Source organism: Rattus norvegicus, chromosome 3 (genome assembly GCF_036323735.1).
Source record: "Rattus norvegicus strain BN/NHsdMcwi chromosome 3, GRCr8, whole genome shotgun sequence".
NCBI lineage: Eukaryota > Metazoa > Chordata > Mammalia > Rodentia > Muridae > Rattus > Rattus norvegicus.
In genome coordinates, this window is record NC_086021.1 from 36522427 (window position 1) to 36549386 (window position 26960).

Genomic DNA, 26960 nt, shown 5'->3' on the forward strand with positions numbered 1-26960 from the left:
AATAAGATACCAGAATAAAGGGGGCAGAGTCACTGCTTAGTGACTAAGAGCATTTGCTGCTCTTAGGGGGACCTAGGCTTGAGTCCCACAGGATGGTTCACAACTGTCTGTAACTCTAGTTCCAGGGGATCCGAATCCCTCTTCTAACCTTTGCAGGCCCACAGACACACATGTGGTTCACAGACATACAGGCAGGACACATGCACACATAAAATAAAACAAATAATTCCAAAAATATCTTCTAAAGATTAAAAAAAAAATACTGGGAAAAAAGAAACACCTTTTTGGGCTGGGCACAGACTCAAGCAGGGGAAAAAGGTGGGGCTTCCGGAAAAGAAGAGTACTGACAGGCCAGAGAAGGGACAGGATGCGAGCTCCCACTGAGCACACAGACCAAGTGACTTCTGTTCACAGCGCTCCTTCTGCCTCCCTATCTGCCCCTGCGTCCTTCCTCAGCTTAGCACTATGACTGCTTCCTGTGGTCCAGCGTCATCTCCTGGGAACTCCTCCTCAGCTCCAGCTCATTCACTTCCTGTCACCTTTCCTCAGGACGGTTAGCTTGTGACCCTCACGGCTGAGAACAGCTAAAACTGCTTTCCCTGAAGGCCTTCTGAGAATATCTGTCTGAGTAAGCCTTTGCTGGGTCTTTCTTCTCTATAGGACATAAAGGCTAAGCCTGCTGGGAGGGGAGACAGGACCGGGGTTCACATCTCTGGCTACATTTCCAGTTCAGGACAAGCTTGGACCCTGTTTCCAAAAACCCAGTAGAGGAGAACCAAACAACTCGTTTTGTTTTGCATTTGAGGATCTCACTATGTTGTTCTGGCTGACCTGAAACTCCCAGAGATCTGTTTGCCCCTGCCTCCCAAATCCTGGGGTTCAAGGTGTGTACCACCACGTTCCCCCTAAACAACATTTTTTTCCAGAGTTTGTATGCACACATTTTATTTTTCTTTTCCACTTGAAATGACAGGAGGCAGCTCTCTCCAGCTCTCTGTGAACCTTACATACTTCCCCAAGAACCCAGCATGACTGGGACATTCTGCTGGAGCACGTAGTGAAGGTTGGGGGCTGGGTGGTCTTGGCCTCAATTGAGCAGCAGGAAAGTAGCAAAGCAAGCCTGAAGATGACTACACACTGTGTAACTGTTAAGGCTCTACGCCCATGGCCACTTTCTAAGATGTCTGTTAGAGTCTGGAAAGCTGGTTCATCCTGAGATTCCTGGATTTGGGCTATCACAGATACTTGTGGTTTTTTTGTTTGTTTGTTTGTTTGGGGTGTGTGTGTGTGTGTGTGTGTGTGTGTGTGTGTGTGTGTGTGTGTGTGTGTTTTGGGGAGGAGGGGACAAGCTCTCACTTTATAGCCCTGGCTGGCCTGGCCTAGAACTCCCTATGAACACCAGATTGACCTCAAAACTACAGAGCTCCATCTGCCTGTGCCTCTCGAGTGCCAAGATTAAAGACACGTGCCACCACACTTGACCCAAATATTGGTTTTTAACCTGTAGCTAAGCTCTTATTTGCTGCCCATATAACCAGCACTAAAATGCTGACATTTATGACTGCTTGTATCGGTGAGCAAAAAAAAGATAGTAGCCCAAAGAGCCTGTCACTTGCTGTGAGGAAGCCCAGCCCTTCTGATGGGCGCTTCCCTCTTTCTGTCCTAGGATGCAGTTCTCCTAACTAATATCTCATTTTACAGTCTGTGGTCTGATTTTCTATACCAGACATGCTAGCTGCTTCACATCCATCAAAGGTAAGCCTGTCCAAGTGTGTCCATCCATCCTGACTTAGTAATGAGGGCAGTAAAAACTAGCGAACTGAACACAGAACCTCAGAGGCTTTCAGAGCTGGCAGCACGAAGTGCCTGTAGAACTTACGACGAGAGACAGCGTAAGGCATGTGGGCAGGCTGCATACTTGCAGAACAATGGTGTTTCCCCTCGACCTGGAGGAGCCAGGACACCTGGTGAGTACGGGCCTCTGTTGGGGTCTCTGCTACTTCACATCCCACCCTTTATCCCCTTAGCTTCACTTCCTATCACTAGATAGGAGAGAAAGAATAGAGAGGAGAAAGAGATAAAGATCTCTGAATCTAATTTTTTTTAAAAGATTTATTTTTATGTATATGGGCTCTGTCGCTGTCTTCAGACACACCAGAAGAGGGCATCGGATCTCATTACAGATGGTTGTGAGCCACCATGTGGTTGCTGAGATTTGAACTCAGGACCTCTGGAAGAGTAGTCAGTGCTCTTAACTGCTGAGCCATCTCTCCAGCCCTGAATCTAATTTCCTTATTTCTCCAACAAACTGTAACCGACCTCCCTAAATGACCCAACAACCCCGAACCTCACCTAGGGGGCCCTAGCATTTATAAGCACACTGAAAAGTTCCCCAAAATTCCAAATATCACACAATCGCAGAAACTACCTGCAACTGGCAAAGCCATGCCTCTGCTAGAGCACGAGGCAAATCACAGTCAGCTGCTGAGAAGCATCACCAAATCCCCACACATGGAATTAAAACAAAAACATATTCTTATATTTTTATGTTTTTAAAAAAGAAACTATGGGGTTGGGGATTTAGCTCAGTGGTAGAGCGCCTGCCTAGCAAGCGCAAGGCCCTGGGTTCGGTCCCCAGCTCCAAAAAAAAAGAAACTAAAATTTCAGAAGTCCCACTATAGGCCTCGGAAAGAGAGGAACAAATGAACTTCACACACAGCTCCTCACGAATCCTCATCCAGCTGGGCATGATAGCGTACACCTTCAATCCCAGCACTCCGGAGGCAGAGGCAGGACCTTCAATCCCAGCACTTGAGAGGCAGAGGCAGGCAGATTTGTGTGTCTGAGATAGCCTCATCTACAGAGCAATTCCCAGGACAGTCAGGGCTGCATGGAGAAACCATGTCTGGGGGGTAAGGGAACCCCCCTCTTACCGCCAGTCTTTTCATTCACTAAATTTCCAGATACCTGTAAGTAGACTGTGGTCTCCTGGGCAGGAGGACATTACTTGGGGACTCTGAGTCTCGGATGAAAAGACACTGATTCTGGGATCCCTCAACAACACATCCCATCCAGGCTGAGAGCTCTTGACTGCTGTCAGTGTCTCCCACTCTTAATCATGAGCAGACAACACAGTTTGCTGAACATCTGAGGGAAAATTCCTACATGGAAAGCAGGCACTAAAACAAATAAAACTAGCACCAAAAAAAGGGACAAAATTGAGATCGTGTGTGTGTGTGTGTTTAAAGATTACTAAAAATTACTGCATCTATGAAAGAAGACTTAGGAGTCCAGGAAAAAAAGAAAGAACCATTTGAAATTTTGATAGACTATCACGGTAGAAACAAAAACTTAAGCAGAAAAATGGAATAATAAAGTTAAGGAAGCCTCCTAGAAAAAGCCAGATAGATAACCGGAAAGAAAGGGGAGTCTGAGCGCCATGAGGCGGGACACCCAAACTGCAGGTCAGGGATAGGGGAGGGATATGGAAGCTATGGAGGGCATTTCCCAGCAGGTAAATCCCTGAGAGTTTCTAAAGCAAAGCTAACCTCGAAAGTCTTGGAGACCTGGCTGCCTCATCTTAAGATCCTAAGGAAGCAGCCTTCTATGCCCAAACAAGGTGAGCATTTTGTTTTTGTTTTGTTTTTTTTTTAAAGATTTATTTATTATATATGAGTACACTGTAGCTGTCTTCAGACACAGCAGAAGAGGGCGTCAGATCCCATTACAGATGGTTGTGAGCCACCATGTGGTTGCTGGGAATTGAACTCAGGACCTCTGGAAGAGCAGTCTTAACCACTGAGTCATTTTTTAAACATTTATTTACTTATTTAGTGTGTGTGTGTGTGTGTGTGTGTGTGTGTGTGTGTGTGTGTGTGTGTGTCCATCCAGCACTCTTCCCTACTGAGTAATTACAAAGGCTTGTTCTTGGAGGCCTATCGCTTAAAGACAAGAGGGTGACGTGACCCAAATCCCAGCAGAGCCCTGCTCCCATGCTTCATTTATCTCCTCAGCAGGGCTTGTCTCTGAACCCTGCTAGCTACCCTAAAAACTAAGTCACCTTCGTGACTTGGCCAGGGCTTGGTCACTCCTCCCTGCTGAGAACCACCACACCTGTGAGCTCTTCCTCCTTGGGCTGCCAGCCAGCAACAGCTCTGCCCTCCTGCCGTCACAGGAACCTCAGGAGACTGAGAAAAACCAGCACCGTGTGGGAGCTGCCCCACTGCTGCAGTCCTCCGCACTTGCCCTTGTCAGTCTGTCTGGCATGAAACACCAGTCTAATGCTATCTGTCCCTGAAAGTCACACAGGAGAAGGCCCGAGGGGGTGATTCACTCAACAGACAGAGTAAACGGGGTCCCTACTGTGGGTAAGAGCCTGACGGGGGGGGGGGGGTCCTCAGATGCCTCCCAAAGCCTGATCCGTGTGGTGCCATGTTAACTCAGCACAAACCCTGCCTTTCCACACACCTCCACGCCTCCTTCTCCAAGAAACCAGGAGCACAGGCAGCTCCTGACTCTAAACCTTGGGGAGCAACACGAGGTGAACACTCAAGTATCCGGACTACAAAGCCTCCTTGCTGGGGAGTAGAGCCTTGCCCAGGAGCTGAACAACTACAGCTGGCTCAAGGTGACTGGGAATTAAGGGCAAAGGCTCGGACACCCTGGATAGCTCTGTCTCCCCGCTGACTCTCGGGCCTCTGGCTGTTCCTGCTGGGCAGTATCAGTGTTTCCCTCACTCATTCTCCCACATTTCCCATCCTCTCCTCTGCCTGACCTGTCCCTAACAGCTTAGGTCATCTCATGGCCCCCAGCCTGCACCTCCATCATGACCTCTCCCTGATCTTTGAAGCCCTCTGCCTCTTAGCATATTCTTGGAGAGGGGCATATTCTCAGCCTAGGGAAGCTAACATTCCCCCCCAAATCTGCTGTTTCTCTTGCCCTTGCTCCTATTGAACAATCTGACCTTAGGACTTGCTGTTCTAAACTAGGGCTGTTTTCCAGCCTTCTCTTCTTACCCCTCACATCTGATGCCTGTGACGTAACACATACCCATCAATATCTATAATATGTCTCCCAGTTTACCTCCTTCCCCCATCCACTGCTCTGTCTCAGACCTCAGTTGCCACAGACAGGACGCCACCACAGCCCCTAACTTACTGCCTCCCATCCAATCTCCCCAGAGAACCAGAGCACTTTTTAAAGCATTCTGACCCTATCTCCCACTGACTTAAAAATCTTCATGCAGTCTCCAGGGCTTCTGAAAAACAACATAAGGTCCTGGGGGATGACTCAGTGGCAAAGGACTGCACTACCAAGCATGACGCCCTGGGTCCGACCCCCGGGATCTACATGATGGGAGCAGAAAACCAGCCCCCACAGGTCGTCGTCTAACCTCCACGGATATACTGTGGACATTCACGCTCCTTTCCACCACAAAAATAAACACAAGAAGAACTTTAACACGCACAGGGCTAAGAAATCCAGCACCCTCCAGCTTCTCTGTCCTCCCATGCCCAGCTAAACTATACTGCATCCCTCTTCCTTGCCAACCTCAGCCTTCTTCTGCTTGCCTTTCTGAGGCCACACTGAGACCACCGTCTTCACGGCTAGCCTTCCCTTTTACAGATATCCTTGTCCTCACTTGTTTCCTGAGGATCCCACATTATCCAGAGTCCCGGCCAGGGCAGATCACTGCTGTGCTATGTGGACCCACAAGAAGCAGATCTAGCTGGGCCTGGTAATATGGGTCTATAGTCCCAGCACTGTGGAGGCCAAGGCAGGAAGACCAGGTTTCTGCGTCCATCACCTTGATGCACAGTTTCTAGTACCAATAGACTATAGTCTATAGTGTGGCTGAAGGAACAAAGGCATTGGGTTCCAGATCCCCTGGGGGCTCCAAAGGCCACTATGGAAAGATTGACTTCTGGAGACCAGTTTGAACCTGTACCTTCACAACCAGGTGCCCTTCCAACCGTAAGTGAGAGCAGCTCATGCAGGGTCATGGAGAGTTCACAGAGGCTTGTGGTAACAGAGACTCTTTGTGGGGGGGGGGGGGGGGGTTGGGGATTTAGCTCAGTGGTAGAGCGCTTGCCTAGGAAGCGCAAGGCCCTGGGTTCGGTCCCTAGCTCCGGAAAAAAAAAAAAAAAAAAAAAAAAACAGAGACTCTTTCTTGCTCATCCTTCCAAGTTGTGTGGGGAAGCTGTGACTAAAGCAAAGCCTCCTGAGGTAGTTTTCTCAAGTTTCTGTGAATGTTCAAAGCAGCTGAGCTGTGGTGATGAGAGTCTGGTTGGCTGCTGAGAGGCTGATCGACAGTTCACAGGGGAAGGGTGTACCAGCTAGCTACCAATGGCCAAGACACCTGCTCTTAACAGCTTCGACTCCTCGGAGGAAAGCATTGAGGATGCTTACAATAAAGACCCATCCTGGACTTAGCATTCTCAGGAGCACTTCACTGTGCTTAACCCCTAGCCAAGCACCCTTAGGAAGAGCTGAGGCCCTCTGATTGGCTTCAAAGCTGGCATTCCTGAGACAGTCCTCCTAGGGCGAGCACAGGACCACAGCTCACAATTTAGCGCTGCTGGATTGACAGAGGTAACTATAAAAGTTGGCCTGACCAATTCACTAAAGAAAAAATACTTCATTAGCTGCCAAACTCCTGATTGCCTCAGAGGTGTTGTGTGCCCCCCCCCCCCAAAAAAAAGTCAGAGAGACACCTTTTTAATGTACGGCCAACACAGTAAGCCCTTGTTGGATACAGGGCAGATGCAAGTCCTCTCACAACTGATGAAGACAACAGGGATGCTACTTGGACCCTAAACCATCGCTTAGTAAAATTTGCCCCAATTTAAATTGTAAACCACATCAAAGGTGACAACCCGTTCAAAATAGAACTATATCTAGAAATAAACACCAAAAAAACAGGGTTGGGGATTTAGCTCAGTGGTAGAGCGCTTTGCCTAGCAAGCGCAAGGCCCTGGGTTTGGTCCCCAGCTCCGGAAAAAACAAAAACAAAAAAAAAACCAAAAAAAAAAAAACACCAAAAAAACAAAAATGGGCGTAGTAACCCATGCCTTTGATCACTTGGGAGGCAGAAACAGGTGGATCTCTGCGAGTTCGAGGCCAGCCTAGTCTACAAATCGAGTTTAGGACAGCTAGGACTATTTACACTGAGAAACCCTGTCTCAAAACGAGAGAGAGAGAGAGAGACAGACAGACAGAGAGAGAGACAGAGAGACAGAGAGACAGAGAGAGAGAGAGGAAGGAAGGAAGGAAGGAAGGAAGGAAGGAAGGAAGGAAGGAAGGAAGGGAAGGAAGGAAGGGAGGAAGGAGGGAAGGAAGGAAGGAAGGGAGGAAAAAAAGAAGAAAAGAAATAAACACCATAGCTGGGTGTGGTGGCACAAACTTATAAACCCAGCAGTAAGGAAACCAAGGCAGGAGGACTACTATGAGTTCCAGCCAGCATGAACTATACAGTGAGACACGGTCTCAAAGTTAAACAAGAAAATAATAATAAATAAAATAAAATAAACTAGGAAGGAAGACACAGTGAGATCACTCAAAGTAATTTTTATGTCTAAAAAAGACATAAAATCACAATTATTATATCAAGGAATTAAATATTGAATAAAAATATTCAAAGGAGGGGAAGGAGAAGAGATAGAAGGCACACATGAGCCTAGGAATTGAGTTTAGCCTGAAACCGACACAAAGACCCTGATGAAGGAGGGAAGGGAGGGGCAGGGGAGGGGAGAGAGGGAGCCTGGGCTTGGAACTGTAGAACTGGAGCCCTCAGGCACCTTGAGGCAGTGCGGCAGCTCTGCAGGCTCTGTAGCAGGTAAAGGTGCCACTGAAGGGGGTCAGTGGGTAAAGGTGCTTGCCACTAAGCCTGATGACTCTAAGTTCGATTCCCAGGACCCACATAGTAGAAGGTGAAAACCAATTAGGACTTCTACATGTGTGCCACGGTATGTGTGTGTGTGTGTGTGTGTGTGCATGCACACATGCACACACACACACACACACACACACACTCACTCACTCACTCACACACAAACACAACTAAAATGCTATGTAAAAGACGTCATTTTTAGGGAGGATAGGGGAGCTGAGATAGGGTCTTACTACATGGTCCTGACTGGCCTCGAACTTTTCATGCAGTTTATGGTAGCCTAGAACTTGCTGCAATCCTCCTGCCTCTGCCTCTCTAGTGCTGAGATAGACAGCATGTACTATAACCACTCTGGATGAAAGAAATCAAGTTTTTAAAATTGTATATACTGTGTGTGTGTGTGTGTGTGTGTGTGTGTGTGTGTGTGTGTACGCACACACGCTACACCTGGCACTTTCACCTGGGGCTGGGGATCTGAACTCAGATCCTCAAGCTTGAACAGCAGGGACTTTACCAACTGAGACATCTCTCCAGCCACAGAAATCACATTTTAAGAACTGGGTATAGTACTGCACACCTTTGATCCCAGGATTTGGGAGACAGAGGCAGGTAGATTTCTGTGTGTTCAAGGCCAGCCTGGGCGACACAGTGACATCCTGCCTCAAAAAAGCTATATGCTATGATATTCTGGAAGAGGCAAAACTACAGGGAATGGGGAAAGGTTGGTGGTTGCCAGGAGCTAAGAGCGGGAAGAGACTGTCCATAGGAAATAGCAAGAGAAAATCAGGAAACTGCTTTTGTCTGTCGGTCTGTCTGTTTAGACAGGATCTTCCAGAGAGCCTGCATTTGATTCCTAGCATGCACATCCAGTGTCTCACAAACACCTGTAACTCCCAACTCCACTGGATCTGACACCCACTCAGGAGTCTATAGACACCTACACACTCAAAAGACACACGAATAAAAACGAATCTTAGCCAGGTGGTGGTGGCAGGCACACCTTTAATCCCAGCACAGGAGAGGCAGAGGCAGGTGGATCTCTCTAAGTTCGAGTTTCAAGGCAGCCAGAACTATGCAAAGACAATTTGTCTTGAACAAATCATAGATAGATAGATAGATAGATAGATAGATAGATAGATAGATAGATAGATAGATAGATAGATAGAATCTTTTAAAAATAAAAATAAAATAAAAGCCATTGCCCTGAGCCAGCAAGATGGCTCAGCGGATACCGGTATTTGCAGCCAACCCTGAACTGAGTTTGATCCCTGAGACCTACGTGATAAAAGGAAAGGCTTTTCAGGGTCCTGGAAGCCTTCTTACCTCCACAGGTCTGTGGCACATTCCCAACTCAAATAAAAAGTTTAATCTTAAAAATTAAGCTGTAGTCCTGAAGTGAATAAACAATGACCCTTTAAATTCAGGGAGAAGCTCAGCTACTAAGGCTCTTGCTCAGCAAGCACGAGGACCTGAGTTCATCCCCAGCATAAAGCTGGCACAGGGCACGAGAACCCTCAGTCCCAGCTGGCACGGGGTCCTTCCATAATTCTAGTTACAGGGCCTGTTCTCTTTCTCATTGGTTGTTTGTCCAACGTTAACTGTGTGTCAGAGCCTTAATCACTCACTGAGGACAGACCCAAGAACAAGACCCCTACTCTGCCTGAAGAAACTTACAGACCAGTTGGGCAAGGCCAACATATACAAGTGCAACACACTGAGTGTGTTCTAAAATGTGCTGGGGAAGAGAAAGCTTCTGGAGGACTGACTGCCACACCGTAGGGCTAGTCCCATTCTGTTGTTGTTCTGGCTTTAGGGGTTTGTTTGTGGGTTGGTTGGTTTTAAGACAGGGTCTCAGGGCTGGGGATTTAGCTCAGTGGTAGAGCGCTTACCTAGGAAGCGCAAGGCCCTGGGTTCGGTCCCCAGCTCCAAAAAATAGAACCAAAAAAAAAAAAAAAGACAGGGTCTCACTATGTATCCCTGGCTGGCCTGGAACTCTGCCTCTCAAGTCCTGAACTAAAGGCATATGCCACCAGGCTTGCTCGGTATTCATTCAGCTTTCAGCTTTGAAACACCCATAGTTCCTAGCAATCTCTAAACAAATGTCTGTAGAATAAGTAGCTAAGTCAACCCAGATCCTCTTCTCACACCTACAGCCCACGGGCTGTCCAGTGAAGCTCAACTCAGAAGGGACCAGAAGGGGCTGGTACTGCACATGTGCAAGGCTCTAAAGTAGACTGAGGAAGATTGTGGGGGAAGGTAAGGGGCTCAAACTACATCTACTTTATGTTTATTCCTATCCTAAGTGATATGTGTTCACTCAGCAAATAGATATCAACTGTTAAAGATGAGCTGTTGCTGCAAGTTTGGGGCCCAGAACCCCATTATCAGAGAACTGGTTTGTGAAATTCAAATGGACACAGCATTCAGATGTGGGCCTTACCCCAAAACAAACAAAAAGGAACAAAGTAATTTTTTACTTTATGGAAAAAAAATCTGACAGTGACTGTGCTGGCTAGATTTATGTCAACGTCACACAGCTAGAGGCTTCAGAGAGGGAGCCTCAGTGAAGAAAAATGCCTCTGTAAAATGGGGCTGTAGGGAAGCTTGTAGGGCATTTTCTAAATTACTGATTGAATTATGGTGGGAGGGCCCAGCCCATTGTGGGTGAGACCACCCCCTGGGCTCTGTAAGAAAGCAGGCTGAGTGGCCTGCATCAGCTCCTGAGTGACCTCCTTCACTGATGAACTGTGATGTGGATGAATCCTTTCCTCCCAAAGTTAATTTTGGTCATGGTGTTTCACTACAGCTGCAATAACCCTAACTAAGACAGGGACTATGGGGGATATTAACTTAGATCAAAAGCAAGGTGACATTTAAACTAATACAGTGGTTTATTTGTTTTTCTTAACTAAGTTTTAGCTGCAGATGTAGCTCAGTGGGCAGAATGCTAACCTAGCATACTAGAGGTCCCAGGTTCAAGCCCCAGCACTGCTTAGGATGAGACAGCAGTGGGAGGCTGCAGAGGCAGCAACTGAAGGATCAGTTTTAGCTTCTCCTAAGTCCCTGCCAGCTCTAGGCACACCTGGGCTATATCAGACTCAGTTCTCAAGACAGCAAAAAAAAAAAAAAAAAAAAAAAAAGCCACATTTCTGAAATCATAAGAAGCTTCTATTAAAAAAAAAAAAAAAGACAGCAAGAAAAGAAAAAAAAATCTTCATTTCATTCTTAATTTCTGGAGAAAAATGCCAAAGCAGAAACCCCCACCAAAAACTAGAAGGTAGCATTAAAATAGTATTCAGTGATGTATTCTCCTAAAGTACATGCCTAACTCAATTGTTACAGGAATAGAAGCCTGTTCACACATTCACTAATTTTTTTAAATTGCGCTTATTTTTGTACACCACAGATTCACTTTGTTTCAAAGGAAATTTCAGCCATATTGCATACTGGTTTTTTTCCCCCCAGTCTTGATGCTTACTTCTAAAAGAGGCGAAGCAAGAAGTTATGGTGCCACCTACATAATCAAAAGGTCTTGTGTAAAGGATGCAAAAACTTGTCAGCTGGGTGTGGTGGTGCAGCAAGCCTGTAACCCCAGCATTTTGATAGCCTGAGGCAGGAGGATTACCACAAATTCAAAGCCAACCTGCACTTGGGTAGCAAGTACCAGGTTGCCAGGGCTGTAAAGTAAGACCTTGTCTCAAACTTAAAAAATGAATAAATGAATAAGCTGGAGTTGGTGGCTCACACCTATAATCTTCAGCATTTGTGACGCTGAGGCAGGAGGATTGAGATAAATTTAATGCCAGTCTAGGTTACATAGTGCCTTCTGGGCCAGCAGCCTGAACTGTAGAGACTGTCTTGTGGGAGTTTCTATAAGTAATCCATCTTTCAAATGTAATATTCAAAAATAACACCTGGGAGATGACATTCCATCCCACACCTTTAACCCTTGAAAAGGGGGTACACAGAGAGCAAGGGAGTTATTTTTACTTAAATTAAAGGGAAATGAATACTAGATTTTTAAAAATTAATTAACAATGATTTCAGCAAGTCATTTAACTGCTCCAAGCCTCAATTGCTTTCCCATGGGTAAAAATGAAGATGTTGATGATAGAAAATCCCTATGGATAGTTGCAGTAAACACTGATTCTCCCCAGAAAACGGTTCAAGTAACCTTTAGAGCATGGGTGCTAGTGTGAGCATTTTTTTAAAAAAGTCATCTTTGGTTTTGTTTTTATAATAATTTCTTCTGGTGTACTATATCAGGAAGGTTGTTCATGGCTAGAGTATCCCACATATACCAGTCAAAAGAATAAGGGGAAGACAGTTATGACGCTCAACAGTTATGCTGCATTTGATGGGGGATGGGAGGTGGGGAGGAAGCTACCATAGAAGAGGATCACTGAAAAGGGAAACTGTAAATTTCCACCTCTCCTACAGGGAAAAGGCACTTTCATTTTCTCTCACTCTAAAAAGAGACAACGAAAGCCACAGCAGTCTTCACACACGTTTTCATTGTAAAGGCATGCCAAAATATTGAAGAGGCACTGTTTTTCTACCTAGGTCACCCATCTTTATTTTTAAATACTGACAACCCGCCCTCACTTCGACGCTCACCATCCATTATAAAAATAAATAAAAAATAAATTTAAACATGTCCGCTGTGCCTTTCAGGCAAACATATAAACAATCATATCTTCCCCGCAGCGACGCCCAGGACTGAGTCCCACAAGCAGCGAGACTGCAGACTGCGGCGCTGGCTGGGGCCACTCCTCCCGTGGCACTCTGAAGCTGCTCCCCTTCTCCCTTGGGATTTCTAAGGGACCCGGCTAAGACCCTTCCCTTTAAGTCCAGGCTCGGAAAGGGGAAGCGGAGAGAGCCTGCGGGAGCAGCTCCACTGGAAAACCCCGGGTCCCCTCTCCAGCTGGCTGGAGTGGCCCCGGCGGCGCGCGCCCAGCCTCTCCCAGGTGGGTCTCTGCAGCCGGGGACAGCGCCCTGCTCCCGGGAGAAGGAGGCAGGGAGGGAGGAGGACGCAGGCCAGGCTTCGTTCGTCACGATTCACGAGGGAGGGTGGGAAAGAGGGAGGGATTGGAGACAGAAAACGGGGGGGGGGCGCGGAATTGAGAGCCGTGGAAATGCAGAAGGCAAGGAAGGGAGACGGTAGGAAAGGAATACGTCTGGAGAAGAGTTGGGTTGCAAAAGGGTGATGCTGCAGAGGACGGTGGTGGGCTAGTGGGGGATAAAGGGGCGGATGGGGGAGGGAGAGATGGGGTCTGGGGTGAACAGAGAGAGAGAGGAGACGGGATGGGATGAAGGAAGAGAGGTGGCGTGATGGAGGTGAAGGGATGAAGGGAAAAGGGAAAACGGGATGTTTATGAAGGCGAGGTGTGAGGAGGAGGGATGGGATGAAGAGGAGATGGAGGAATAGAGACCGAGGAGGCGTCTGGGGATTGGAGGGCCGAGGTGAAGGGGGGATCTAGGTGAAGCGTGAGTCAGGGAAGCCTGCTGGCCGCAGGAAGCCAGAGGGGCTTCCCTCCCGGGAGGGCGGCGCCTGAATAACGGGTTTTGCCGGCCCCGGGGCAGCACCCGGAGGCCACTTACTCTCTCCGACCACCGCCTTGAGGCCAATGGGGGCCATGGCGTTCTTCGAGTCTCCGGGCTCCGATGCTCCTCCCGCGACACCGTAGCCTCCCCCGGGCCGCGCGCCCCGCTGTCTGCAGCCCGCCGCCCCGCAGTCGCGCTCGGGACCGACTGACGCGCGGACTCCGCGCGGGGGCGCGACTAGGGCCAGAGCGAGGCTGTGGAGCGGCCGGCGCGCGCGGAGAGGCGGGGCTGTAGGGGCGGGGCCTCGCGCCGACCGTCATCGTCACCCGCGCGCTTCCGCCAATAGAAGCGCAGCCCGGGCGTGAGACCCCGCCCTCCGGGATGCGGACGATCTCCGGGAGCGCCCTCCCTTGCGCCTTACGTGCGCGACCCCGGCTCAGGGTCCTAAAATCCCCTCATCTACCCTGCACTGGCTGCCCAGGCCATGGGAATCTCCCCAAAGCCAGGCTGTGATGCTCTTTCTGCTGTTTTTGGAGCCTTCCATTTTCTCCTGCCAACAAAAAGAACTCTGAGAGCAGATTCTTATGAACTGCATTCCCGTTCCCAGCCACAACATAGGCTTACGGTACAGGTACACTGAAACTAACCCTGTGTCTCTGTGGTCTGTTTACCATTATTGATGGAGCACTAAGCTCTGTGTCACGCACCTTTCAGGTATCATTTTACTAAATTCGCGCAATAATAGCGTCGTTTCTAATCTTCATTTTCAGGTGCAAAATCAAACACCTTTGTGCTTGCTGTTGTGCTATCATTCACTAATGGATATTGTTCTCCCATTACTATGGATAAGCTGATATTCTGTACACGGGGCCTGCACTCGTGCACAAGACACGATACAAATCCAGTAGTTTCCAAGATCCAAATCTAATTAAGAAATACTATAGAATCAACTCTCGACTCAGCATCTTCTTCTTGCCGTCTACATGGTCACATACCAGTTTTCACTGTGGCATCTTTGTTACTAAAGAAGATTGCTTTTGAAATACAGAACATGAGTGGGAGATGTACCTCGGAGGTGGAGTGCTGGCTTGTCATATACAAGGTCTCAGCTTTGATCCCTGATGGTGGAAAATGTAATAATTAAAAATCATGGGGCTGGGGATTTAGCTCAGTGGTAGAGCACTTACCTAGGAAGCGCAAGGCCCTGGGTTCGGTCCCCAGCTCTGAAAAAAAGAACCAAAAAAAAAAAAAAAATCATAAAGGACAGGGCTGGAGAGATGGCTCAGTGGTTAAGAGCACTGGCTACTCTTCCAGAGGTCCTGAGTTAAAGTCTTAGCATTTACATGACGGCTCACTCACAAATGTCTTTGACTGTAGTCTAATAGGACTCAATGCCCTCCTCTGATGTGCACACATACCAACAAGACACCCTCATACATAAAATACATGCATAAATAAATCTTCTTTTAAAAACATTTTAAAAAAGAAAAATCACAAAGAAGTCAGGTGTGGTAGCACATATTCTTAGTCCCGGCACTCAGAAGACAGAGAAATAGGAGGGTCCCTGAGTTTGAGGCCAGTCTGATCTACAGAGCAAGTTTCAGAACAGCCTGGTCTATAGATCAAGTTCCAGGATAGCCAAGACTACACAGAAAAACACTGTGTTAACAAACAAATAAGAAAGAACCACACGGAGGGTGGAGCAGCACAGGCCTTTAATCCCAGCACTTGGATGGCAGAGGCAGGAAAAGTTCCGTGAGTTCCTGGCCAGCCTGGTCTATATCATGAGTTTCAGGTCAGCCAGAGTACAAATACCCAGTTTCCAAAAAACAAAACAAAATGACAACAAACCCACAAAGGAAGGGCTATTAAGATGGCTCAGCAGGTAAAGGCACTTGTCATCTGGTCTTACAACCTAAGTTGGGTACCCAGAATCCACTTAGTGCAAGAAGCACAGACTCCTTACAGGCTGTTCTCTGGCCTCCACACACGCACAGTAGCACTTGGTACCACACATCAGGTAAATATAATAAAACCTTTACAGCAGTTCTCTGGAACAACTCCCTAAAATTGTCTGATTTCTACATGAGTGTCATAGAGCGTAGACATACACACATCACACGCACATATACGGAATAACAAATTAATTTTTTGCATCTACTTTCTTTTTTTTTTTTTTTTTTTTTTTGAGCTGGGGACCGAACCCAGGGCCTTGCGCTTGCTAGGCAAGCACTCTACCACTGAGCTAAATCCCCAACCCCAAATTAATTTTTTAATCATAAAGGAGTGCTAGACATGGTGGCAAACATCTGTAAACCAGCATTTGAGAGAGTAAGGCAAGAGATTTTCTTTCTTTCTTTTGTTTTCTTTTTTTTTTTTTCGGAGCTGGGGACTGAACCAAACCCAGGGCCTTGCACTTGCTAGGCAAGCACTCTACCACTGAGCTAAATCCCCAACCCCTCTTTTTTTTTTTTTTAAAGATTTTATTTATTATATATAAGTACACTGTAGCTGTCTTCAGACACACCAGAAGAGGGCATCGAACCCCATTACAGGTGGTTGTGAGCTACCATGTGGTTGCTGGGAATTGAATTCAGGACCTCTGGAAGAGCAGTTGACAGTCATAACTATAACCACTGAGCCATCTCTCCAACCCGGCAGGAGACTGTCTGTGAATTTAAGCCAGCCTGGGCTACATGGTAATCTCCTGTCTCAAAAACCTGAAAGAAATGGGTTTCAGAGTATGGCTCAGTGAGTAAAGGCATTCCTAGGAAAGCTGATAACTGAGGTCAGTCACTGGAGCCCACATAGAGAAGAGAACAGAGTCCACAAAGTTGTTCTCTGACCACATACCATGGCGAGCACTCTTTAAACAAATCACAAAGGACAGGAGATTTAGGCATGAAGTCCATAAATACCCCATGCTTGTGGACAGCCCTGTGATCTGGGCCCTTTCTGCATATCATTCAGAAATCAAGTGATTATTTTACAGACGGGGACCATGAGATTCAGAGAGGCTGTGTTAAGTAGTGACCAAGTAGTAATTCAAGTATTTTTTAAAACAAATACATTTGTTTGTTTGTTTGTTTAATCTATCAATGTGCCTATTTATTTAGACAGGGTCTTACTATGTAGCCCTGGTTGGTCTAGAATTTACAGAAATGCACCTGCTTCTGCCTCCTGGGTGCTGGGATTAAAGGTGTTCACTATGCCTGGCTTTATTTATTCATATTCTGTGATAATTTGTTTTTTGTTTTGTTTCTTGGTTTTTATTGGTTTCGTTTGGGGGTTTTTTTGTGTGTGTTTTTGTTTTTGTTTTTGTTTTTGTTTTTTGAGACAGGGTTTCTCTGTGTGGCCCTGATTCTCCTAGAACACGTTCTATACACCAGGCTGGCCTCAAACTCAGAGACAAGCTTGTCTCTGCTTCCAAGTGCTGGGATTGAAGGCAGCGCCACCACCACTCTCCAGGCCCCAGGCATGTATGTGATAGTTATTGTTTGAGACAGGAGCCCATGTAGCACAGGCTGGCCTTAAACTCGATATGTAGCTCAGGATGACCTTCAATCCCTCGTTCTCCTGTTATCACCTCTCACAAGCAGAGAATCTAGGTGTGCACCACTATGCCTGATTTATTTATTTTTTTCTTTTTTTTGGAGCTGAGGACCGAACCTAGGGCCTTGGGCTTGCTAGGCAAGCACTCTACCACTGAGCTAAATCCCCAACCCCTCCATGCCTGATTTATGTCGTGTGATCAATCTACCAACTAAGCTTAGCCCTACCCCCCTAGAAATACAATTCTATAACAATTTGAATTCTGAGCTACGGTTTTATACTATACAACAAGAAAAGAAGCAAAAGCCTAAGGAAGAGTTTTCCTTGTCGTGAAGTGAATTGTGGTGGGACTTAAAACACTGTATGTCCTAGCACCAGGGTGAGAATTGACAGCATTCTCCTGTGATAAAATAAGTGTTGACAGGATCTGGGATCAATAAGGCATGCCTTCTAGGGGTTCCTGTGATTAGGTTAGCCTCTGGGCTTACCCATGGGAGGTAGTTGTGATTAGGCTAATTGAGATGGGAAGACCCACCCACAGTGGTTGGTATCATTCCCTAGGCTGTGAGCTGAGTGCAAACAGGCATTGCTTTCTGCTTCCTGACCGTGGGCACAATGTGACCAGGCCATCTCAAGTTCCTACTTTCATCCCTACCTTGCATAATGGACTCGTCCTTCAAACGGTAAACCCCAAATAAATGTTTTCTTCCTTAAAGTACTCTTATCAGGATGTTTATCACAAGAACAGGAAAAGGAGCCCAGACATCTGGCCTCTATCTACTCCAGACTGCACCCAAAGGACCTTTTGCTTCCTTCCTAGACAGAAGGTACAATTATGTCGTCTCTCCATGTCTCAGTTCTGCCTTGGCTTACAGAATGCAAGGCATTGGTAGATTCTGGGTACATCTGGAGAAGGCGCTAGTGTGTGAATGTGAGGGAACCCCAGGTAGAGTTGTGATACCACATGCTCCTTCCTTAAGCAGCTGGCATGTATCGACAGAGACTCCACAGTTCATGCATCTTCCACAGAAATATGAATTAGAAGCTTGAGGAATCCCTTCTTGTTAAGGAGTTGGGCTGGACTGCCATTCATCCAGTGGGCCAGTAAAGGTTAACAGAGTGGCACCAGATGTCCAGCCCACGTGCTCTAGGGCATGATTCTTGCCCTTGAGGGTCTGACAGAGGGTAGTAGGGGAATCACACCTGCTGGAAAGTGCTGAAACAGGAAAGGGGGCTGTAAAAGTCACCAACAGGGCACCTGACCCAAGAACTGGCTGGGCTACAGTCAGAGTGGGCTCCCGGAACCTAAGGGGCAAAAAGTAGCAAGGACGGGTGGGAGAGCATCCTGTCAAACACATAGCAGGTGCAAAACCCAGCATCAGAAAAGAATGTAGCCTATCTCGGGAAAGAGGGTCTGTTGTGATTACATCGGAGAGCCTGAGGGCCGGGTTGGCAGGCAGAGCTCTAGGAGTGGGCCTGCTGCAATGAGAGGGTCCTTCAGAGTGTGTGGGATCTCTGCACAAGGAAACTCCTCAAAGATCACAGCAAATATAGCAGCTCCTTATTTTCAGCAGAGGCAAGGACCAGAAAAAGATGGTTTCTACAAGTGCGTCTACCTGGGTGTTCCCTGTTGGTGACTAAAGTCAGAATGGATGCTAGTTTTAAAAAAAAAAAATAGTTCAAAGAGGCCGTGAACCCACCACAGAGCCTGACTTTGGTGGACGCTGGCGCCTATAAACCCGGCACCTGGGAGCTGGAAGCAAAGGAGGGGAAGAGGTCAAGAGTTCAAGATGACCTTTCTTCATCCTTGCCTACGTAGCAAGTTCAAGGACAGACTGAACTTAAATGAAATCCTATCAGAGAAATAAAGACCCTGACTTTGAGATCACACTGAATGTGGAATCCATCGCCTGGCTCCAGGCTTCTAGACATCTCTGAACCTTGGTTTCCCCATCTGTGAAGCTTCTCTCTCAGGGTAGCCCTGAGGATACAGGGCAATGACCAACAGTTTAAAGTCTCTCCCAGGCAGACATCACTCATGCTATACTTAGAGAGGGAGGGTGTTGAGACAGAATCTTCCTAGATAACCCCAGGCTGGCTTCAAACTTGCAATAATCCTCCTGCCTCAGTCTCTCGAGTTCTGGGATTATAGGTGAGCTGTCTATATCCTGCCTTGGCTGAGACATCACAGAATACTCAGTAATTTTCATTGGACCCTTTCTCCTACTCCATTAAATCGGTGATACTATTATTTTCTTAGAGCATGCCAAGGTCCAGTCACCGGGCTAAGGTCATAAGGCTGTAAGTGCAGACCAGTAACTCCACGCTAGCCCTCACTTCCTGGTGCCCAGTAGAGAACTGCAGAGCCCAAGACGCAGTCCATGGCAGAGGAGAGGTTTGGCTATGTGGGCAGCTTGTTATGCGCGTATCAGCGACAAGAACCAGATCACCTTGGGAATTTGAGCCCAATCAGGTTCATTGTCCATCGCTCCACCTTAACTCTGTGACCAGACCGGGTTGATGCGGCAGGATGCTTAGAGAAGGTCTGGTCTCCCTGGCCAGCAGAGGCGCAGGTGCGCTTACAGTTACGCATGCGTGGCCCGCAGCCTCTGCAGAGCCCGCTGCAGACCTGCGGCAGGCGTGGGAACAATCCCAGGAGTTACGCTCAGGTCACGTGACGGGGAGAGCTGGGCAGGTAAACAGGATGTTAAGGAAAGAAAGACATAGGAGCTGAGGACAGTTTACAAAGGAGCTGCCAGGAGGAGCCCAGGGTAAGAAAACACCTTAGCAAGAAACACGAATGGGGTGAATTAGACAGTAAATAGCAACTGGTAGCAAATGGGTGCGGTGATATATTTAGATCAATTCCAGAGGGCAGAGTGTGGGCCACTTCTCCCGCCACCTGGGGCCTCACTCCTGCCTCATTCTCCTTCAAAACTGCATCACCGCTGCGTTCTGGCTGTGTTCTTCTATGCCTACCCCACCCTCTCCCTCTGACTGTTGGGCCATTACATTCCCCATTCCCTGCACTGTTTTAGGGACATTTTCTTAAATAAATAATAAAGGTTATTCGTGTGTGTGTGTGTGTGTGTGTGTGTGTGTGTGTGTGTGTGTGTGTGCTTGTAGAGTTCAGAGACTTGTTTGTGTGAGTCGAGAACAAGCTATCAAACAGGTTGGCTGGTGTGGCTGTAAATGCCTTGACCCACTGAGCCATCTCTTTGGCCCAGGAACAATCTATCTACAGGAGAGGGCTGGAGACATGGCCCAGCAGTTAAGAGCACAGGCTACTCTTTCAGAAGGCCTGGGTTTGATTCCAAACAAACACACCTCAGCCCACAACCCTCTAACCCCTTTTCCAGGTGATCTGATGACTCCTCCAACATCCTCTGACTCCTTCATGTATATGGGACATATGACTGCACTCAGACACATACACATAAATTAAATAATTTTGAGGCTTTTTTTTTTAAAGATAGGGTTTCTCTGTGTAGTCCTGGCTGTCATAGAACTTGCTCTAATAGACCAGGCTGGTCTTGAACTCAGAGATCCTCCTGCCTCTGCCTCCTGAGTGATGGGACTAAAGGCATGTGCCACCACCACTGGGCAAAAATCTTTTTTTTTTTAAATTTATTTATTGGGGTTGGGGATTTAGCTCAGTGGTAGAGCGCTTGCCTAGCAAGCACAAGGCCCTGGGTTCGGTCCCCACCTCCAAAAAAAAAAGAAAAGGAAAAAAATTATTTATTTATTATATATCAATACACTGTAAGCTATTTTAAGACACACCAGAAGTGGGCATCAGATCTCCTTACAGATGGCTGTGAGCCACCATGTGGTTGCTGGGATTTGAACTCAGGACTTCTGGACGAGCAACCAGTGTTCTTAACCACTGAGCCATCTCTCCAGCCCTGTTTTTTTAAAAGAAGGAAAAAGATGTCTCTGCCTTGTCACGTCTCATCCCTACACACAGAGACCCGAAGAGAAGAGCTGGACCTGGACCACCTGAGTCTGGGACCTTGCCCTCAAGCTAGCTTACAAGCTCCCTCGCCTTGCCATATGTGTGTGTGTGTGTGTGTGTGTGTGTGTGTGTGTGTGTGTGTGTGTGTAACTCTTACAATGTAAAGACTGCAGAAGACAAGTAGGTGTGAACCACAGCATGAATGGGAGCAGCCTCATAGTATGTGTTTTGCCCAGGGGAACAGTCCACACTGGGACCCGGGCAGACTGTAGAAGAAGTTATACACCACCTCTGGGTGTGGCAATAGAAGGGTAGAGGGCAGGCGGCAGGGTCTCCTGCTCCCGAGGACTGGACTTGAATTTTCTATGCAGTAAGGATGAACTTGAACTCTGGAGTTTCCTTCCCTCAACTCCCAAGTGCCAGGACTATCGGGGTGGACCACTATATTCAGTCTTTGCAATGAGATTTAAAAAAAAAAAAGCATTTAATTATATGTATGTGGGTATCTGTCTGTGTGTGGCTGTGTGCATGTGAGTGTAGGTGCCCACAGAGCCCAGAGGTACTGGGTCCACGAAGTGGAAACTTAAGGGTTCTTTGGAAAGTCGGTTGGATGGTGTTTTGCTGGGGCAAACACATGAAGGAATGTTTCACTGAAGCAGACACAGGAGAAAGGATGTTCTGCTGAAGCAAACACGTGAAAGGACAGGTGATGAAAGATTCTTTGCTAACAACACACATGTATTGGTCTTCCTTGCAATGTTTAATTGAGCTGGATTTGTCAGGACTCCATAGAGAGAAACGCACCAAGAAACTTCTGGTGGCGTGCTACAGTTCATCGCGGCTTCTCAGGACTCGGGCTGATTGGCAGAGTGATGTCAGCTGAGAGAAGAGACACGCTCAGGCAAGACCAGTGGAGTACACGAGATGTTTGGAGGGTATAAATAGGACTTGATGGGGTGACAGAGGCTGAGCTTGGCTTACAGGTACATCTAGCTGTGCAACGCTCTTAGGTCTCCAGTCTTCATTGACCTTCGCTTCCCTGAGAGAGGTATAACCTAGAACTTCTCCTGGCATTCATCCAGGTCCCCCTTGCTGACTCAAGCCTCCAAGGCTGAGGCCTGGCTGTCTCTGCTAGGTAGTGTCACCACTGATGACTCCTGTTTGCTGTCCTAACTCTACCGAACTGGACTGCTGGTGTATCCATGAAGTGTTTGTGAGTGGATTGAGCTGCTGCTAGCTGCTGACCTGAGAACTGAACTGCCAATTTCCAGACAACACAAGTGGGGTTGCCCCAAAGAACCTTTCTAAACAGGCCCACTCCCCCTGTATCCTTTCTTTCCCACTACCTCTTGTGGGTAGTGAGCTAAAGGGAGGTTAAAGCACTTAAGAACCATCATTAAGATTAGGATTTGGGGTTGGTAGCTCAGTGGTAGAGTGCTTGCCTAGCAAGCGCAAGGCCCTGGGTTCGGTCCCCAGCTCCGAAAAAAAGAAAAAAAAAAAAAAAGATTAGGATTTGAAGAAAGTAAAGTTACAGATCCCCTGCATCTGGAGTTACAAGTGAGCGTGAGCCGTGTGGTGTAGGCACTGGGAACCAACTTCAAAGTTCCCTGCAAAACCAGTAACCAGGGGGTTGGGGATTTAGCTCAGCGGTAGAGCGCTTGCCTAGGAAGCGCAAGGCCCTGGGTTCGGTCCCCAGCTCCGGAAAAAAACAAAACAAACAAAAAAAAAACAGTAACCAGGTGGTAGTACATGCCTTTGATCCTAGGACTCAGGAGGTAGAGGCAGGCTCTGTGAGTTCAAGGCCAAGGCCAGCCTGGTCTACAGAGCGAGTTCCAGGACAGACAAGGCAGCCAAGGCTACCCAGAGAAACCCTGTCTCAAAAAAATGGAAACAGAGGGAAAGGGAGAGGGAGAGGAAAAGGGAGATGAGTAACTGATTTTAATTGCTGAGCCATTTCTCTAGTTTCTGCAGTGGAAACAGTTTCAAGATTCCCCAGTCCTGTACTTCAAATTAAAATGTTGATGCCAGGGCTGGAGAGATGGCTCAGCGGTTAAGAGCACTGACTGCTCTTCCCGAGGTCCCGAGTTCAAATCCCAGCAACCACATGGTGGCTCACAACCATCTGTAATGAGATCCAGTGCCCTCTTCCGGTGCATCTGAAGACAGCTACAGTGTACATTGTATATAACATATAAAATAAATAATTCTGTAAAAAAAATAAAAGTAAAATGTTGATGCCACTTGGGGACAACACAACATATCAAAGGGTCATATTCCTCCTAAGGCTATGTTGCGAGGGGGGAACAGTTCCACAACTGTCTAATCAAGCAAGCTTGATTTAGGCTGGGTAGACGGCTGCTCCCCTACGGGTAAGTTGAGATTGCAGAAAACAGCCTCTCACTGGCTTTTGAGGTCATTTTTATAAGGAAGGGTCAGAGTGGTAAAAAGAAACAAATAAAACAAAACAAAACCAGCTGTTGAGGAAATTGGCTGCTAGCACCTGGACAGAAGAGTGTGGGTCTCAGGCTGGAGGCTGCCGGTGGGTAGATACTTGCAGGAATGTGTCACGTGAAACAGGAGCGTCGCAGGGTTCAAGAGCTTAGCAAGACAAAGGGCTGGGTATGCACCATGGGGTCACAAGTTCAGCAGAGGTTGGAAAACCTGGTTTGCAGACTACATTTGGTTTAGGAAACGAGACATTCTCGTAAGGTATGGAGAATTAGTAACAATGTATGACAATTGGCTCCTTTACTGCAATGAGCCCTCTTTTGGCTTTGACTTCCCAGCTACCTGCTTTAAAACTCAGGGGACTGCACAGCTTCCTCCCAAAGGAACAGAATCACGCCCAGGAAGAGAAGCTACAGGCACTGATGCAAACCCTCACACACACTCACATAGCGCCCCCTGGTGGGTAGAGCTTTGCACAAGGGTAAGGTGGGCTGTTTGATAGTGAGCTCAAGATCTCCACCTAGCAGGCAGGAGCCAAAAGAATGGTCCCTCTGCTCAGCCTGGAGTTGGGTATGGAGAGACAGTGGGGTCAGCACTTTGCATGTACGAGGACCACTGTAGAGAGAAGCTCTGAGGAATGCAGACACCAGTAGCTCAGTTTAGCCTGGGCATGTCAGGTCCTAAGAAATCTAAGAACAAGGAGAGGCAAAAATTAATTAAATTTAATTAAAGCCAGACATTACACATTAGAAGTCTCAATGGACTCTACCAGAGAAGACTTAAAGCTTTTTTTTTAAAAGATCTATTTGTTTTATTAATACGAGTACACTGTCGCTCTCTTCAGACAACAGCAGAAGAGGACATCGGATCCCATTACAGATGGTTGTAAGCCACCATGTGGTTGCTGGGAATTGAATTCAGGACCTCTGGAAGAGCAGTCAGTGTTCTTAACCACTGAGCCATCTCTCTAGCCCACAAGCTGTTTTTAATCTGATTTGGAAAAACGAATTTGGCAGGTTTTAGACCTTGAGTATCAGAGGACAACTTGTGCCTTTTACATAGGTTAAGTTGTGGTTAGGTCCGAATTCCAAGGGAGAAAATAGTTTTCTTCTTCCGTACTTTATTTCTGGCCAGTTTGACATTTGAAATGAGGGTGGACATTGAGAAAGAGAAGTCAAATCTAATCAATAAAGATACAATAACCATTGTTGGAGATAGAGTTTCTCTGTGTAGCCCTGATTGTCCTGGATCTTGTTGTATAGACTAGGCTGTTCTCCAGCTCAGAGCTCCGCCTCCCGCCTCCCCAAAGCTGGGATTAAAGGCATGCGCCATCATGCGGCTAAAATTAAATACTTTTTTTTTAAAGCTCCAAATTGGGGTTTCTATACTTTGTGCTGAAGCACCCTGGGGTGGCACAGTAAACCCGTGAGAGTGTGGCAGAATATTTTAGTTTTTAGAGGCAACGTGGCAACAACTAAGAACCATTCGGCATTAGACCCTGTGACAGTCCTTCCTCTGACCATACGGCTTGCTAAAACTGGGGGTTTGAAATTGATTAAATAGAGCAAATAAGAATCGTAAAGATCTGAGATTCAGTATGGGTGGAGTGTGTGCCAGGATGCGAATGATTGACATGCCTCTGTCCCATCAAACCACAGGAGTCTTAAAGCTTTTAATGTCTTGTTGCATTTATTTGTTTGTTTAGTGTTGCATGTACACACAGCTACTATGGCAAACATGCCAAGGTCAGAGAGCAACTTTCAGGAGTTGGTTCTCTCCTTCTCAAATGAGTCCTAAGAAAGTCAGGGCATCAGGCTTGGTGCCAAGCACCCTTACATACTGGCCCAAATTTTTGTTTGTTTATTTAATTATTCATTCATTTTTTTTCTTTTCTTTTCTTCGGAGCTGGGGATCGAACCCAGGGCCTTGTGCTTGCTAGGCAAGTGCTCTACCTCTGAGCTAAATCCCCAACCCTATTCATTCATTTTTTTAAAAATATTTATTCATTTATTATATACAAGTACACTGTCGCTCTCTTCAGACAACAGCAGAAGAGGGCATCGGATCTCTTTACAGATGGTTGTAAGCCACCATGTGGTTGCTGGGAATTGAACTCAGGACCTCTGGAAGAGCAGTCAGTGCTCTTAACCGCTGAGCCATCTCTCCAGCCCTTTTTTTTTTTTTTTTCGGAGCTGGGGACTGAACCCAGGGCCTTGCGCTTCCTAGGCAAGCGCTCTACCACTGAGCTAAATCCCCAACCCCCTATTCATTCATTTTTTAAAAATACTTATTTATGTATATGTGTACACTGTCACTTCCTTTTTTCTTTCTCTCTCTCTCTCTCTTTCTTTTTTTTTTTTTTCTCGGAGTTGGGGACCGAACCCAGGTCCTTGCGCTTGCTAGGCAAGTGCTCTACCGCTGAGCTAAATCCCCAACCCTCTTTCTTTCTTTCTTTCTTTCTTTCTTTCTTTCTTTCTTTCTCTCTCTCTCTCTCTCTCTCTCTCTCTCTCTCTTTCTTTCTTTCTTTCTTTCTTTCTTTTTCAGAGCCGAAGACCGAACCTTGCATTTGCTAGGCAACCGCTCTACCACTGAGCTAAATCCCCAACCCCTGTCGCTTTCTTCAGACACACCAGAAGAGGACATCAGATCCTGTTACAGATGGTTGTGAGCCACCATGTGGTTACTGGGAATTGAACTCAGGACCTCTGGAATAGCAGTCAGTGCTCTTAACCGCTGAGCCATCTCTCCAGGCCTCATTCATTCATTCATTCATTCATTCATTCATTCATTCATTCTCTTTCTTTTTTTACTTACTTACCTTTTGGGAGGGATGTTCAAGACTGGTTGCGGGGTTGGGGATTTAGCTCAGTGGTAGAGCGCTTGCCTAGCAAGCACAAGGCCCTGGGTTCGGTCCCCAGCTCCGAAAAAAAAAAAAAGAAAAGAAAAAAAAAAAAAAAAGACTGGTTGCTTGTTTGTTTTTCCTGTAGCCCTAGCTGTCCTGGAACTCACTCTGTTCACTAGGCTGGCCTTGAACTCTGAAATCTACCTGCCTCTGGGAATTAAAGCATGTGCCACCACACCTAGCTTCAAATTGGACTTCAATGGTGTCTATACTTTGGTCTGTCTTGAGTTCCAGTCTGAGGTGAATAGATGTGTATGTGTTGAATCTCCGTAGGAAAAGTTTGGTCACACAGTAATGTCCCCCATTAGAGCCAGAATGCATCACTGTAAAGTAAGATCATTTCTTAATACAGTTAACCCACCTCAGACCTGCCGGTAGCACGGGCATACTCATCCTGTGCCCCCTTCCCACACCCCACCCTTAGTGCCATGTCCTGAAAAGCTCTCAGTGTGCCAAGGAAAGGAAAGTCTCTTGCATCAACATTAAACACAGGCTGTCTTTCTAACCCCTACAAGCTTCTGCCTCTCCGTGCTCCTTCCCTCCCTCCTCCCTTTGTCTGAGTGTTCCCACCTCTGTATCCACACTCACGAATGCTTGACAGCAGCCACCCTCTCTCTCACTAGTCACCCCAGCTGCAGATGTGGCTCGGCTTAGAGTGTTTCCTGCCCACA

At 47.0% G+C, this 26960-nt stretch overlaps 1 protein-coding gene and 1 long non-coding RNA gene across 4 annotated transcripts in view; one reads left to right on the forward strand and one right to left on the reverse strand.

The window, feature by feature from the left end:
- Window positions 1-13694, reverse strand: part of Stxbp1 (syntaxin binding protein 1) — a 61693-nt gene extending 47999 nt beyond the window's left edge. For 2 of the 3 annotated variants that reach the window (XM_006233939.4, XM_063283163.1), the window contains exon 1: window positions 13490-13694. In XM_006233939.4, coding sequence (XP_006234001.1) covers window positions 13490-13526 — 37 coding nt within the window. In that variant the 5' untranslated portion in view covers window positions 13527-13694. The remainder of the gene's footprint in view (window positions 1-13489) is intronic. The other variant, NM_013038.4, reaches the window with a different exon arrangement.
- LOC134486073 (uncharacterized) lies at window positions 11137-22940 on the forward strand. The gene is made up of 2 exons (XR_010064756.1): window positions 11137-12855; window positions 14203-22940. It is a non-coding gene; the product is annotated as an uncharacterized LOC134486073 (long non-coding RNA).
- The last annotated feature ends 4020 nt before the right edge of the window (window positions 22941-26960 follow it).